This window comes from Gymnodraco acuticeps, unplaced genomic scaffold, assembly GCF_902827175.1.
Source record: "Gymnodraco acuticeps unplaced genomic scaffold, fGymAcu1.1, whole genome shotgun sequence".
In the NCBI taxonomy this organism is placed as follows: Eukaryota; Metazoa; Chordata; class Actinopteri; order Perciformes; family Bathydraconidae; genus Gymnodraco; species Gymnodraco acuticeps.
Genome location: NW_022992231.1, coordinates 105,472 through 121,283, shown reverse-complemented (window position 1 = coordinate 121,283; position 15,812 = coordinate 105,472). Strand labels below are relative to the sequence as shown.

Genomic DNA, 15,812 nt, shown 5'->3' with positions numbered 1-15,812 from the left:
GAATAAAAAAGGTAAGGTAGGGAAGGTTAAGCGTCTTTGAGTTTTTAGAAAAGCGCCATATAAGTGTCATGTATCATTATTATTATTAAGAGAACATGTACATTTTATCTTAAAAGCTTTTAGTCTTATTAAAGTAGAAGCCACAAATGACACATATAAATGCAGATTTATTGATTTTAGTATGAGCCATTTACAGGGTTCATACACTTTTTCACCAATGATTTTCAATGACTTTTCCATGACTTCTCAATGACCTTTACCTAATTTTCCATGACCAAAAAAAAAATTGCCACTGAAAATGGTTTATTTTAACATGGAACAGGAAAATAAGGTCTGCATATGAAACATGTTGTGCCTATCTAAAACAAATCAAATAGTAGGCTTACTAGCTTCTACACACTAAAGCAACTGTAGTCAGGGAGGCAAACTCATCAGGTATGAAAAAGGTGACAAGGATCCGAGCCCCCGACCCCACGGAATATCGGTTTAGGAATAACAGAAGATTTTAGCAATCAGAACAACTAAAGCAGCAGGTAATAATAACAGCAACGCCAAAGAGTCACATCTAATAGAAATATATAAAAGCATTTATTTTAATTGTGTAGCAGTCAGTTTATAATTTTGGCAGCACTGTTGAGCATTTTGAAAATGTATTTTCATGCCTCTGTTCAAGGCTTAGTCTTTCTATCTTTATAGCCACTGGCGTAAAGTAACTAAGTTCATAAACTCAACAAGTACTATACTTGGGTACAATTTTGAGATACTTGTACTTTATTAAGTATTTCAATGTGTTGCTACTTTGTTCTTCTTCTCCTCTACAATTCAGAGGTACATGGTGTACTTTTACTCCACTACATGTATTTAATACCTTTAGTTACTTCACAGATCTGGATGAATGATGTGAAATATAATCAAGTGTTGAATCAGACTTTAGTTCCACCTGGAGTAAATTCCCAAGCTACCCTGCAGTATACAAAGTCATTCAAACTAGCTGCACCTTTACCAGCTTTGAGAACACTTTAATGATCAATCATTATAAAACATATCATATATATTATTCTGAAATGGACCAATCTGCACAACGACTACTTTTACTGTCGCTACTTTCACTATATTTTGATGAGAATACTTTTCTACCTTTACTCGAGGAACATTTTGAATGCAGGACTTTTACTGTAACAGAGTATTCCTACACTCTGGTACTTCAACTTTTACTCAAGTACAAGATCTGAGTACTTCTACTTTTACTCAAGAACAAGACCTGAGTACTTGTACTTTTATTAAGTACAAGATCTGAGTACTTCTACTAAAGTACAAGATCTGAGTACTTCTACTTTTACTCTAGTACAAGATCTATACTTATACCACCTCTGTTTATATCCTATTAAAAAAACTATTAGAAAACAAAGGCTAAAGCTAACGTTAGCAGATAGTGACCAGAGAGGTTTCTCAATACTCAAATTTTCCCTCCTCGACTCCTCGGTCCTCCGGTAGTGACCCGGAAATGAATTTCAGCGCGCCATGTTGAAGGACATCTAATTTCTCTAAATGCACACCGAGGACCGAGCATCGAGCGTCGAGGAGGCTCTCTGGAGGAGCTCTAACCGAGGATACACTGATGGTTCCTCCACGGCTCCTCCGCGGATGCATTTCCGGGAACGGTGGAGGCGTGACGCACGGCCGGACTTATCTCAGCCAATGACAGCTCTGCATGCATCCCTTGGATATTATATTAGTAACTGCTTTCATCGCAACGCGATGTTTACAGTGAGAACAGCTGTAAGGTCCGTGCAGCAAGCAGAGCAGTGTGTAAAATATATATCACTCAGTATAACAGGCCTACATTACTCTCTGTATGTGTATGCTGTAGTTTAGTAGATATCTACAAACAAAGAGTCGATATTTTTCTAAGACCATTTAGTGCTTCACATAATAAAATACACAACGTTTATAGCCTGATTATGCTTTAGGAGCAGTAGGTGTGTGTGGTACAGTGTGTAGGTGTGTGTTGTACAGTGCGTAGATGCGGCGGACAGACGGGTCTCAGTTGGGTTGGTGTCCTATGCCCTATGCTTACTTTTAATACTTGTACAACTTTTGGCCCGTAATTTCAATTCCCCATTTCAGCGACCAGAGAGAGAGGGGGGGGGGGGGATATATCCAGTCTCTGATTGTGTTACGTTATTATGAGAGTGCTCTCATACTTGTTTGATTCTGAAATTGTATATATTTATATAAATATATGTGTGTGTATATGTCCGCATCTGTAGCCTGTTATTGTCTCATTATACCGCACTGTGAATGAATCAAAGTAAATATATAAGTGGTCATGAACACATCTGTCCCTCAGACAGAGGGCTGCTGTGCCTCCTGTCATCATTAATGGACGTCTCTTTAAAATGACCGCTCAGAGGAGAGGAGTTCTCATTTCTCTAACCGCCTGCTGCTTCCACTCCTCTCTCCTCGGTTCCCCTCCTCAGTCCTCCGCTCGCATCTCCTGTGGGCGGGACCAAGTCTCGAGGAGGGGAGTCGAGGATAGGAGTCGAGGAGGGGAAATTTGAGTATTGAGAAACCTCTAATGTATGCTAGCTAGCTAGCTAGCTCAAAGAGTCCTTAAATAATATTGCGACAGAATCACGCTCTGCCGCTCTGCTCTGAACACCTGAACGGCCCGTTCTAACAGCTGTTCACCAGCGGTGCAGTCTGTGCCACAGTGACTCCGCACAGAACGAACGCACCGTAGATAATGTAGCTGACCCTCATCCCGGAGCAGCAGAGTACAGCCGGCCCGACAGGCAGGAAGAAGACTCGAGCACACAGCTCGCGCTTCATATATTAAAAAATAACACCATGCGCGTCATGATGGCACATAACAGCTCGCGACCGCAGATTATTTCGGCGAATAGATCAAATGTAAATTATATTTGACGCAACTTTAGTTACATTTCCATGACTTTTCCAAAACTTTGGGAAAAATATTGTTTTCCATAACTTTTCCGGGGCCTGGAATTTGCATTTTGAATTTCCATGACTTTTCCAGGTTTTCAATGACTGTACGAACCCTGCATTTATGTTTATGTTTATAAACTTTATATATAATATATATTTAATATATCGTGCAGTGTTATTTTGGGCAATTGGGCCTGAGTGACAGGAAAGGGAGCGCATTAATAAATCAAATCAGGTTTTATTCATATAGCACATTTTAAAAACGATTTTTGGTCGAGCAATAAATAACACATTACTACAATCGCAAACAGAAGACAATAAATTACAACAGAAATATAAAAAACACAGGGAAATGTCAGGAGTTGTGCTCCGCTCTGACTAGAAGGCCAGGGAGAAGAAGTGAGTTTTTAGTGTTGATTAAAAAAAACCCAGGGTCTGGGCCGACCTCACATGGAGGGGCAGAGTGTTCCAGAGCCTAGGGCCAGCTGCTGCGAAGGCTCTGTGACCTCAGGTTTTTAGCCTGGTCTTGGGCACTATCAACAGCAGCTGATCAGCCGACCTTAATGCTCTGGCTGGGGTGTAGCGATGGAGGAGTTCTGCTGTATAGGCTAATAGAAAGATTCAACATCAAACTAGTTTAACTACTTACGGTTGTGTATTCTTCAGAAGCACTTCTGTTTCGTCTTCCTCGGAGTCAATGTAGGAGACGGCGGTTGTTCTGCTGATCGCAGGGGAAAACTGAAACCATAAACTGTCGTCTGCCCCGTCGTCTGCCCCGTCGTCTGCCCAGAGACGAAGACAGTCACATTTACAGATTAACACCAGATTAACACCAGATTAACACATTCCAGACACTGGGTTTAAGTCTTGTTCAAATATTTACCTGAGATTTGCTTTTGAGTGAAACTAGCTGCTGTTGGCTTCAGCTGCAAACCGTTGCTTACCTGATTAAAAAGACAAACTCAGGTAATTAAAAACATAATTATAAAGTTTTAAAAAGGGAAACAACTAAGAATTTCCAAGATTAAAGTCAAGGTATCTTTGGGATTATTATTAAGGTAAGTATATTTATATAGCAAATGTTCAGACATAAGGGCAATTCATAGTGCTTTAGATCAAAACTAACACACAATAGTTAAGAGAGAAACAAAACAAACAATAAATAAACACAATGGAATAACAGATTCAAAAAGACCATTCATAAAAGAGTTACAGGGTAGTTTAAAATCAACATTGTAAACAGTGGCGGCGCCAGACTATTTGTGTTGGGTAATCTATGGTAGGGCTAACCCATACAGTGGTGGGGCTCAAATCAGTATTTGTAATGTAATTACATACACGCTATATCGCACCCCTTGACAGTGAAACGCCAAGCGTGAGGCTTTTATTAGCTTTTATTAGTCTCCTTTTATCAGCTAAATTACATCGAGAGCAACAGGTGTGAGTTAAACAATACAATAGCCTATTCTGCTAATTCCACGTTGTTACAACATACGCAGCGGCAGAAACAAGAAAAGTTGGCATATAGAATTGACACGGAGAGAGAGAGGGAGAGAGAGAGAGATAGGGAGAGTGAGGGAGAGAGACAGAGAGAGAGACACAGACACAGCACACAACAGGTGGCCTGTGTTTCTATTGTCATACAAAACACTTTTTCAAATGACCCATTATTACAAAATATATTCAAAACTCACTATTCACTCTTCAGGTGGGTCGTGTGACTCTGGCACCTGTTCGACTTGTACCTCAATGCGAGGGCGTTTAAGAACAAATCTATCCATCCGAAATATACAAATAATCCTAGAAGTTCTGCTGTCTGTCTGCAATTTACTCGGCGCGAGTTTGGGGACTTTTCACTGTGAACGTGACGTATCAGTAATGCATGACGCAGCAGACCCAACGTTTCGTTGCTCTGATTGGTTGTAGGTCTATTCAAATTGCATTCGGAGGCATTTTGATCTGACCGCGGCTGCGCTGATATTATAACGCGAGAGAATTTTCACACCTTTAGTGTATAAAACTCCCCCACTACTTAGACTATTCCGTGCACCCCTCTAGCATAAGCCCGAATGGTCTCAACCATATTGCGTCAGTAACGTGCACTTGTTGTTACAGCAGGATCAGTTTGTGTGTTGTGGACACGACCGGTAGATTTTCGCAATCCGTGTACTTTAACATACTTTTTCATGGTCGGGCTAAGGTAGGGCTAAGCCATTTCTTGGTATGGCTGTAGCCTACCCCAGCCATACCGTGGCGCCGCCACTGATTGTAAATATGGATGATGCTGCAAGAAGTGTAAGGATAAAACAAAGTTAAATTACTTCTGGGTAAGCAGCAGTACAAATAAATATTTGTAACCTCGACTTAAAATAACTCGGGGTTGGTGAGGACCTCAGGCTTTCTGGGAGAACTCAGACTTCTTGTAAGATTGTACATTTAAGAAATGTTTGCAATTTTCTTTTCTGTTAACAAAACCTCATCAATTCATCAACTCCAGCACACCAATTTGTGCGCTTATTGTGAAATGTATCACTTAAGTCAGAGAAAATGTAAATGTTATTCCTGTAAATGTCTAACTTCTTTGTGTAAATGTACTGCTTTAACAGCAGACTGCTTGAACATGCTTGAACATTCAACCTTTTCTCTCTTAAATAAGTGAGATTTCTGTCCTAACTTTACCACTTAAATATCAGAGAATATTGGATTTTTCCATCTTTAGTTTAAACATTTAATTTCAAAGTATATTTGACATAAATGTGTGATTTGTTTCTCTTGTTGGTTGGCCTTTTATTTCTAATCTATAATGGCTTGTATACCGAATGGCCCACCAGCTGCTGTGTACCTGGTTGGTGTAAACGGGGACCGAGATTATGGCTGAAGGGTCGAGGATGCGTCTGCGTTTGGGCTGAGGATTCACAGCCTCCTGCTCCTCGTCAGACACCTAAAAATCAGACAGACGGAGACAATAGGAAAAAGGGAAATATCCAGTGAGCGACAGTTATCTGGGCGAAAATGCCTTGCTGATGCCAGAGGTCAGAGGAGAATGGCCAGACTGGTCCAAGATGATAGAAAGGCAACATATACTCAAATAACCACTCGTTGAAACAAAGGTATGCAGAAGACCCTCTCTGAACCACAACACGTGGAACCTTGAAGCAGAGGGGCTACAGCAGCAGAAGACTAGGTTCTACTCCTGTCAGCTAGGAACAGGAAACTGAGGCTACAATTCACACAGGCTCACCAACATTGCACAATAGAAGATTGGAGAAATGTTGCCTGGTCTGATGGGTCTCGTATTCTGCTGCGACATTCGGACGGTAGTGTCTGAATTTCACGTGAACAACATGAGAGCATGGATCCATCCTGCCTTGTATCAACGGTTCAGGCTGGTGGTGGTGGTGTAACGGCCCGTCCACATTACAGCTTCGACAGCTTCAAAAACGGTTTCCAACACGTCTGCCCATTCACTTTGAATGGGGTGACGTCACTTTTCGCCGAACTGCATTGTGGGAAGCAGAGCGGAGCTTTCTTGGCGTTTCAGGCTGCAAAAGTTGAGCAATGTTCAACTTTTGAAGCTTCTGAAGCTTTCGGTGGAAGCGTCAGCCAATCAAATCATATGCCAGTACAAGCTCTAGCCAATCAAACCGCTGCTTGTGTGTCAGGGGCGGGAGATTCATGTGATTGGTTGTTGGTCGAGCTTCAGACACGCCCAGCTCCAAGCTTTTTTTGAAGCTGTAGTGTGGACGGGCCGTAATGGTGAGGGGGATATTTTCTTGGCATACTTTGGGCCCCTTGGTACCAATTGAGCAACGTTTAAACGCCCACAGCCTACCTGAGTATTGTTGCTGACCATGCCCATCCCTTTATAACCACATGGTACTCTTCTTCTGATGGCTACTTCGAGCAGGATAACGTGCCATGCCACACAAAGCTCAAATCATCTCCAACTGGTTTCTTGAACATGACAATGAGTTCACTTTACCCAAATGGCCTCCACGGTAGGGCTGAACGATTCATCGATTTTAAATGTTTAAGTTTAGTTCTTTCACTCGTAGCTTGGGCTGCGGGGGTGCTAGAGACAGGAGCACGTTGATATGACCTTCCTAGCCGCATTTTACAATAAACTTAAAAACAAATATCGCAAATCGAATGCAATCGCAATATCTGTCAGAAAAATCGCAATTAGATTATTTCCCCAAATCGTGCACCCCTACTCCACAGTCACCAGATCTAAATCCTGTAGATCACCTTTTGGATGTGGTGGAAAGACTCTGTACATCATTGTCAGCCTTCTTACAGTGCAGATGCGTTTCTGCTTGCTCTTGCCTCTGCTTACTTTTTTATGCTGTTTTTCTATTTTTCTTTTTCTGAAAACTGCGAGCAGCGGCTCCTGGACATTAACTTATCACTGGGACAGTTATTCTTCGTAAATAGACGGAGGGTTTCAGCCATATTTCAATATTTTTACGACGACCTCAGTCTTACAGTAGCGTGGCCTAGCAACAGCTAAAGCCTGGTACTGCATGCTATTTTGCTTAAGCTAGTTAGCAGCAAAATGCCTCCGTTCTATACAGATGACTTCCACAAACTTCTACAGAAGATGGCCGTGTTGGAAATGAAAATTCAACGGTTGGAAGTTAACGTGGAAGTGAATGGAATGACACCACTTTACCAGTGTTGCAAAAAGAATGGACAAAGGCATGCTAACTCAAAGCTAATTAGCAGCTACAAGGATTCCAAGGAACAGGAGGGCTGTGTACTGGGTAATAAATAAATAAAGTGGTAGTCCTCCCTCGAACTCTCTGGGTGCAAGGCCGAAGAGTAAATCATTTCCATGGAATTTGGGAGGACGAACAACAGGCAGAGCCCAGCGCTCTGAAATCTGTGATGCGACCGGCTGGCCGAGTTCCCGTTAGCCGGTAATTACCAGACTATGACCGGTAAAATACGCTGAAGCTATCAAATCTAAATCTCTCCGGTAGAGGCGCGGGAAGGTATTTTCAGTGGCGGTGCTGAGGTGCTGGACTCCAGTGAACACTATGCACTATAGAGCACGCACAAAAGCACTCTCCACACGCAAACACACAGTACACCCGCGACTGTTACAATGAAGGCTCGATAATCAGCTCACGGCATATAGGCAGGGGTAAAGTGCTATTTTTTACGAGTGGGGAGCGGACCTCACCTCCTCCTCCGGGGGGATGCTCCCCTGGGAAGATTTTTTTTAAATATTGAAGTTAAAAGCATCAATCTGGTGCACTTTGAGACATGGGCGTAGGAAGCATCCTGAATGTGGGGGGGATATTTTTAACGGGGGGTGTAGATAGATTTCCTGTATTCTGGTGCATTTTAACAGGTGGTTTGATACTTTGATGTGGCTATACTAGCATGAGGAAAATGATGGGTACATTTTGTAATTTCATCCAGTAGTAAAGAAAGGAAACATATTTGATTATTAATTCAGAGCCGTCTTTGAATTAATAAAAAGCAGTTTAAATGCCCATTTTTTTTGTACATTTATATACAACAATAAATATTTGTGAGTGCATTGAGAGATATTGTTGTGAAGAGTCATTTATATATAAATCGCAAAATACATTTGTGAGTCCTTCTGTGAGCATTTATTAATATTGAGACTGATCTGACTCCATACGGATGTTAAGTTCACCTAGGAATGGTATCGACTTAAATGTTCAAATGAATGTTGCTCTTCTGTCTATATTGGTCATATGATGCCCCTTGACTGAAATGCTTCCTGTTCAATATCCCCATTGATTTCCTTAACATTCTGGGATGAGAGTCCACATCACAATTTACTCTAAACTGTCATTTCCCTTTCATCACTCACCTCAGCAACGAACCTCTCTCCACTGTCCCTGTGTTCTGCCTCTGACTCATCGTGAAGTGATCATTATTTATTGAGCAGTATACTCTTTTACATTGAACCATAACAAGTCATACTGAATGTAAATACAACTGACTCTAAAGTAAGTCCCAGTCTGTGACATTGGACATTTTGAAGACTCAAAGTCCCAAGCAGTAGGTAGAATATTAGCTAGTCTATGTAATGTGCGGAGAAAATAAACAGTTGACTGGATACTGGGATGGAAATGGCCTATCAGCACTCAGTAAAACATAAACACACACAAAAAGCTTCTGAATTATAAGAAGTATAATTAAAACATAATGCAAATTACCATTTTGAGAGAGAGTACCGAAGTTAAAGAAGAAAATAATCTCTTATTGAACTGAGGCTCCAGTAAAACACACTGACTGCGGCTCTACATGGACATCAGTAAGCAGTTTATGAGTATTACCCCGGTTATGATCATATTGGGGATATGGTGTTTCCATGAGCACAGAGTGCACCTGCCCATTGCCTGGTCAAGTTAGATGCTGCGTATCACAGCGCATTGAGATTTGTGACAAACTGTAAAGCATTAACCCATCACTGTACCCTGTATGCAATGGCTGGTTTGCCTTCGCTAACTGTACGGAGGCTCAGTCACTGGTACATTTTTATATACAAAGCCATGTTAGGGAAACTTCCATCCTACATCTGCTCCCTGATCTCGAATTGTAAGTGGCTACTGCCTGAGATCGCATGCTGTGGTTTTATTAAATGTGCCAACTGCTAGGACTGTCTTAGGGAAGAAAGCTTTTAGATGCGCAGCTCCTCTGTCTTGGAATAGTCTGCAAATGAAATGGAAACTGAGCAATCTGGTGCCACTAAATGTTTTTAAAGCTCGGTTGGATGCTACTCAATCGGAAATTGTTGGTACCTTCTCATGTGGATAGTTATGCAAATTGTAATCCCTGTAATGATGCTGTAAGATGTCCTTTTTGTTGTTCTGTTTATGTTTTTATGTTTTTATGTGGAACCTACTTGAGCAGGGGGGTATACTACGAAGCAGGATTTTCGCTTAGCCGGCTAAATTCAGGGGAAACTCCGGCTTTCCGGTCCTACGAAGCTGGTTCTCTTTTTAGCAGGCTAGATCTCCATGGTAACTTATGCTGAGCGGCTAACCTGGTCGGGACCAGGTTATGTTGCAGGCTAAGAGCTCAACTCAGTGAAAGCACCGCCTGCTGACCAATCAGAGCTCAGTGTGCGGAGTTTAAAGCGATCAAGTCATATTACAGGAGAAAGGAAATACAGAAAAACTGCCATTGCAGGAAAGACAGCCGGCAAAAATCACCGACTGTGTGAACGTGAAAATGAATAGAATATCACCTCCCATCTTCAGAGCAATCTGACTATTATAACATTAGCGTTAAGAAAGCTTACTTAAATATCTGCCACAACATAAGTACACTGAGTGCAGACGATGTGTCCCATTATCATTCATATCACATCATATCACATCATAATGTATCATATATCTCCTTATCTGAGTCAGCTTCTTGAGCCGTATCTGGCCGTGCAACACTCACAGTGTCACATACTGTATGCAGAAGTATTATTTTAAGCAACACATTAAGTTGACGAAACACTCGAGACAAATGTAATTAAAGTCAGATCGTGTTTTAGACGGGGCAGTGATATCATAAACCTGTTAATGTACGCATTCAAACACTTTTTCTTTTGCCAGCTGTATTCACCTTGCAGGTGCAGCTATGTGGCTTTTATCCTGGATAAAGTGTTTAAGACATGGATGTTTAAAGTTTAACTTCTTCATATTTTACTAGTATTAAAGTTCACTTTTCATTCAGGAAGTATGACGCTGCGCTGTCAGTGCGCTTCTCCATGTTTGTGATTGGTCGAATGCTCCAAATACCACCCCTTTCATGTGAACGCGCACCTAACTAGATAGGACACGGCTGGCTTGAGCGATCCACTTGATAACCAGCGTCGTAGTACAGTTTAGCGAGAGCGCGTATGTTTTGGATTAGGCCAACCGGCTAACTCAAACATATCCAGGTTAGGTTGAACCAACTTCGTAGTATAGGCCCCAGGTCTCCCTTGAAAAAGAGATCAATGATCTCAATGGGATACACCTGGGTAAATAAAGGTTTGAAATTAAATGAAACAGAGAGATGGGGTTATTCATGTTCCCTGTTTACATGGTAAATACTAGTAACCTGGCATTTCGATGCCTTTTCTCATCTAAACTATTCACTATTTGTATCTATCATGACATAAAGACGAAACTCCTCCGCCGCCATCACTGTTAACTGATTAACTGCTACCAGCTGAAGACTTACTTTCCTCTTCTTTGAAACAAATGTTCTTATGTCCATGTTGTCTGGAGGAGAACACATATCAAACCAAGAGATCGTCAGCTTTGATTTTCGCTGTATTAACCATTTCTTGAACATTTGGTGTGTGTGCCTTACTTCCGCTACCGGGCATCGCTTCATACAACAGATCTGAGCTGTCCAACTATGACAACACTCCTTGAACATGTGCGCGCTATGTGGGAATCTGCCTTGGTACAAAGTAGCAGTGAAAACATGAAACGGAGTTTCATTGATTTGGGCATTCTCTCAATAAGCAAGTGGAATGGATTTGATAGTGAAGCACTGACACAGCGCTCTACAGAGTGCGGCGAGTGGATAGACCGATTCACGGACTTTCCACATGGTAGAAGTGGGGGGGTCTAAACTAATCATTTGAAAAAGAGGGGGAGGACTTGTCCCACCCTCATATAATGGCTGTGACGCCCATGCTTTGAGAGCAACATTAAGAGATCTATGGATACATCTCTCAACACCCAGATTAAACAACTGTAAGCAGATGTTCTTTTTCTTTATGGATATTTTACAAATAACTCCCCTTTCAAACTGTATTCTTGTTTTACTGCCATATAGTATTTCATAACTGTTTTTCCTTTATTCTCTATTTTTTTATAACGATAATGATCATATGAAGGTGTGCCGCGGAAATAATCTTTTGAATAGTTTGTGACCAAACCGTTTGAGACCCACTGAGATAACTTAGACTAAAGTGAACTATCTAAACACGCAGAGAGTCCTTTAGCTCACCTGAGCCTCTCAGTCTAACAGGAGAGGACTCTCCTCCAGCTTGTTGTGGAACAAACAGCTCCGTATGTTCGTTAGTGCAGCTAGCTAACCAGATGCTAACAACACGGTCCCTGCTGCTGGCACCAGTCCCTCTCTCTCTCTCTCCCACACACACACACACACACACACACACACACACACACACACACACACACACACACACACACACACACCACACACACACACACACACACACACACACACACACACACACACACACACACACACACACACACACACACACACACACACAAGCTTGAATGACACAAGCATACTTTTATTTCCATGCAACTCTCTGATTGGTCTGGTGTCTTGCCTCTGTTGCATTCACTGAACACGGGAAATTACAGTCCTGTCGTCCTCTCTAGTGTCTTGATGAGGTTCACGTAAAGCACGGTTAATGTATTATATTATGGAGGTAGAATTGTCCGGGGCTACAGAAAAAACATTCGGGGCAGGCCAACATATTATTTTACCAACAATGTGGAATTTATTGGCTACATATTACACAGATTATGCACAGCGGGAGCAGACCGTCAAATAATAATTCAGACAAGGGAGCTCCGCACCCCCTGCCTGCCGCTAGGGGGTGCTGCAGCGCCCTCAGCACCCCCCTTCCAGCGCCTATGCTCTCCGGTCAAAATAATTTTGCCACTTATGTGACAGACAAGAATAGTATGTGACTGACAAAAGAGTATGTGAGAGACAAGAATAGTCAATTCTAATGTCTAACATGAGTGCTTTTTCAAGATGGCGCCAGTGTATGTGGCTGCCGTCTGTCGCTCGCAACCTGGTTTATGTTTATACTGTTTATGTCACTTGTCACTGATACTGTAAACTCCCTACTGGCGTATGATCGTCAAACACTCCTGAATATTCGCCTCTCTGCCAAGAGTCTGTGGGAGTTTGATCGTTGTGATCAAAAAACTTTCTGTCCCCCGTTCCTGTCTGGGTTACCTGCTCACCTATACCAGGCTCCGCCTAAACCTCCTCGTGGGAAGCATTGCAGGCGCCGGGGCATCCGCAGAGGCCTGAAAATGGAGCGGTTCAACGACTTGCTTTTTCTCGGAGTTTACTGGATCCTATCGACCCTTGGCTGGTACCTGTCGTCGGCTCAGCTGAGGAAACCCAGCCCCCCCGCCGCTGTCATTCCCGTCTAGGCAGACGTGGAGTGAATCCTCTGAACCTGCGGCCGCTGGATCGGGCCCCCTGTGCGGCTATTGCTCCGGCTCCCACCAAGATGGCACTGGTTAATGCTAGGTCGATAGCAAATAAAACTTTTATTCTTAACGACTTCTTCACCTCCCGTGGATTGGATTTTCTTTGCGTGACGGAAACTTGGCTGAACTACCAGCGCCTTCTCTGAACTGTTACCGTCTGGCTGTAGCTACCTGAATTCCCCGAGGACAACTGGTCAAGGAGGAGGAATAGCGATTGTTTATGAGTCAAACTTTTATTGTAAACAGTTGCCTGCCTCATTCTCTAGTTTTGAACTGAACTCATTTGAGTTGGGCCGCTCTGATCCGGTCCTGTGTACAGTGATTTACCGTCCCCCAAAGTACAACAAGGACTTTATTAATGATTTTTCCGATTTCCTGACCGGCATTATGCATACATATGACCGGGTTCTTATCTTGGGGGATTTAAACATACATGTTTGCTGTCCTAACAAACCGTTGGCTCGAGACTTTTTAAATCTTATTGATGCCTTTAATCTTGTTCAATCGGTTTCTGGCCCCACGCACGAACACGGGCATACTCTTGATCAGTGTTGGGGAAGTTACTTTTAAAAAGTAGTGTTTGCTCGTTACTTGTTACTTCTTTAAAAAAGTAATCCCTTAGTTACCCTCCAAGGAAAGTAACTTTTTACGTTACTCGTTACTTTTACGTTACTTTTATGTTGCTCGACTTTGGGCAGAACCCCATCTCTGTTCCTAAATGTGTAGGCTTACATAAAGTTCTACTATGGAGGACATAACAGATATTTATTTTGTGCTCTTTATTATAAAAAAATGCCACAGAGCACTTAACAAAACATTGGGCTATAGGCGTCAACACCACCACTAAACAATAATATCAAACAATATCAATATACAATCATAATCATTAAGGGTTACAGGCTAAATATCATCATTTCCCCGGGGATCTTGAGCTACTAGCTTCATGCTAGCATGTTTTCCTTTCAAATGCTTGGTGAGGTTGGCAGTTGAGTTAACGGCAGTGGACACAAGTTTCTGGCCAGGGCACAACGTACACCTTACACTCACATTTCCCCCCTTAGTTTCAACAAGTTCGAAGTAATGGGAATACCTCCATCCCTCGAATGTTAGCGTTGGCTGCGCCTGCTTCTCGCTTGCCATCACTGCTCTTCAGTCTTCATACCACCACCAGCGGCCAGCCTCTATCACGTACAGTGTGGAATGAGAGCTCGTGCCTAATGCGTAAGCACACAGCTGAGTAGGCAGTGTCACTGTCACTCGTCCCTGGGAAAAGTAACGTTGCGGCGAATTGAAGAAGAAACTACGTTACGTTACCAAATGTTCCGTAGTAGCGCGTTACACTACTTTTTACCCGGCAAAAGTAGTTACGTTACTGTAACGCGTTATCAAGAGCAGTGTTGGGTGTAACGCGTTACAAAGTAACGCGTTACACCCAACACTGCTCTTGATCTTGTCCTGTCTTATGGTCTATCAATATGTAATGTTGAGATATGCGACCCAATTTTCTCCAATCACATGCCTGTTCTATTTGACATCACTTTCCCTTGTGTTGTTGGTAAACAGTGTCCACAGTCTGCTCATTTTCGTCGCATGCTTAAACCCTACACCGCTGTTCAGTTTTCTGCTGCCTTCAAAAAGGTTGTGGATGACAGAGCATATCCTATTACTGGTGATACAGAGGAGTTACTTTCTTTCTTTAACTCCTCTTGTCAAGACATCCTTGATACTATTGCTCCACTAAAAGCTGTTCGCCCTAAAGTTAAGTCTGAACCATGGTTAAATGAGTCCACTCGTACTGCCAGACAGGAGTGCAGAAGGGCTGAATGCAAATGGAAAAAAGACAGGCTGCATGTGTGATATTTTAAAGGGCTCCTGGCGTAGCTATCAGAAAGTTGTTAAAGCGGAAAAAACGCAGTATTTTTCAGATGTTATACATAATAACTGTCATAAACCCCGTGTTGTTTTTAGCACTATAAACTGTATACTAAATGTCCCACAGTCCATCAACTTAGTAACCTCCACTGAAACCTGTGAGGCGTTTCTACAGTTTTTTATTGACAAGGTCGCCGCCATCAGAGCAAACATCTCACTTCCTTCCCATGATCCATCTGTCATGGACACTTGGGCCCAATCCCAAACCACTCCCTCGACCCTACCCCTCCGTGACGGAGTGAACTCCGTCTGTAGCCACACTCGCAGCTCAACGAGGCTCCCTCCTGTCAGATGGAGGGAGTAAATACAGCGGCAAGCTTTGGGACGGCCTCCCCTCTCTCCGGCAGAAACAGGAAATGCCGTAACTGTATGAAACAACGGTTTTCAAATCAGCATGTAAATTAATAACTCAAATAAAATTCCAAACATATTTCATTGTGTTACTTTTTTGTAAAGCTCTTTTAGTTTTAAACCTGATGTTTATAAGCTTCTTAATTTTTGCAACAGTCTGTAAATATACACAACTTTATAATAAAATGCACACATTTACCTTTTTCTAGACTAAACACAGGTATGATCCTAAGTTTAAAACATATGAGGTTATCATGAGGTTGTTAACATCGCAGTTTATCAGTGGATGTTTGCTGGAACTACTTGTAAACAGCGTGTTTCCTGACGGACACACACAGC

General features: G+C 42.3%; 1 protein-coding gene across 2 annotated transcripts in view; it reads right to left on the bottom strand.

Annotated features, from left to right (window-relative positions):
- nfatc2ip (nuclear factor of activated T cells 2 interacting protein) overlaps positions 1–15,812 on the bottom strand; it is a 79,662-nt gene that overhangs the window by 4,897 nt on the left and 58,953 nt on the right. Inside the window, exons 2-4 of one of the 2 annotated variants that reach the window (XM_034206131.1) lie at positions 5,792–5,890; positions 3,833–3,893; positions 3,599–3,731 (exon numbers count right to left, since the gene is read on the bottom strand). In XM_034206131.1, the coding sequence (XP_034062022.1) occupies positions 3,599–3,731; positions 3,833–3,893; positions 5,792–5,890 (293 nt within the window). The remainder of the gene's footprint in view (positions 1–3,598; positions 3,732–3,832; positions 3,894–5,791; positions 5,891–15,812) is intronic. The other variant, XM_034206132.1, reaches the window with a different exon arrangement.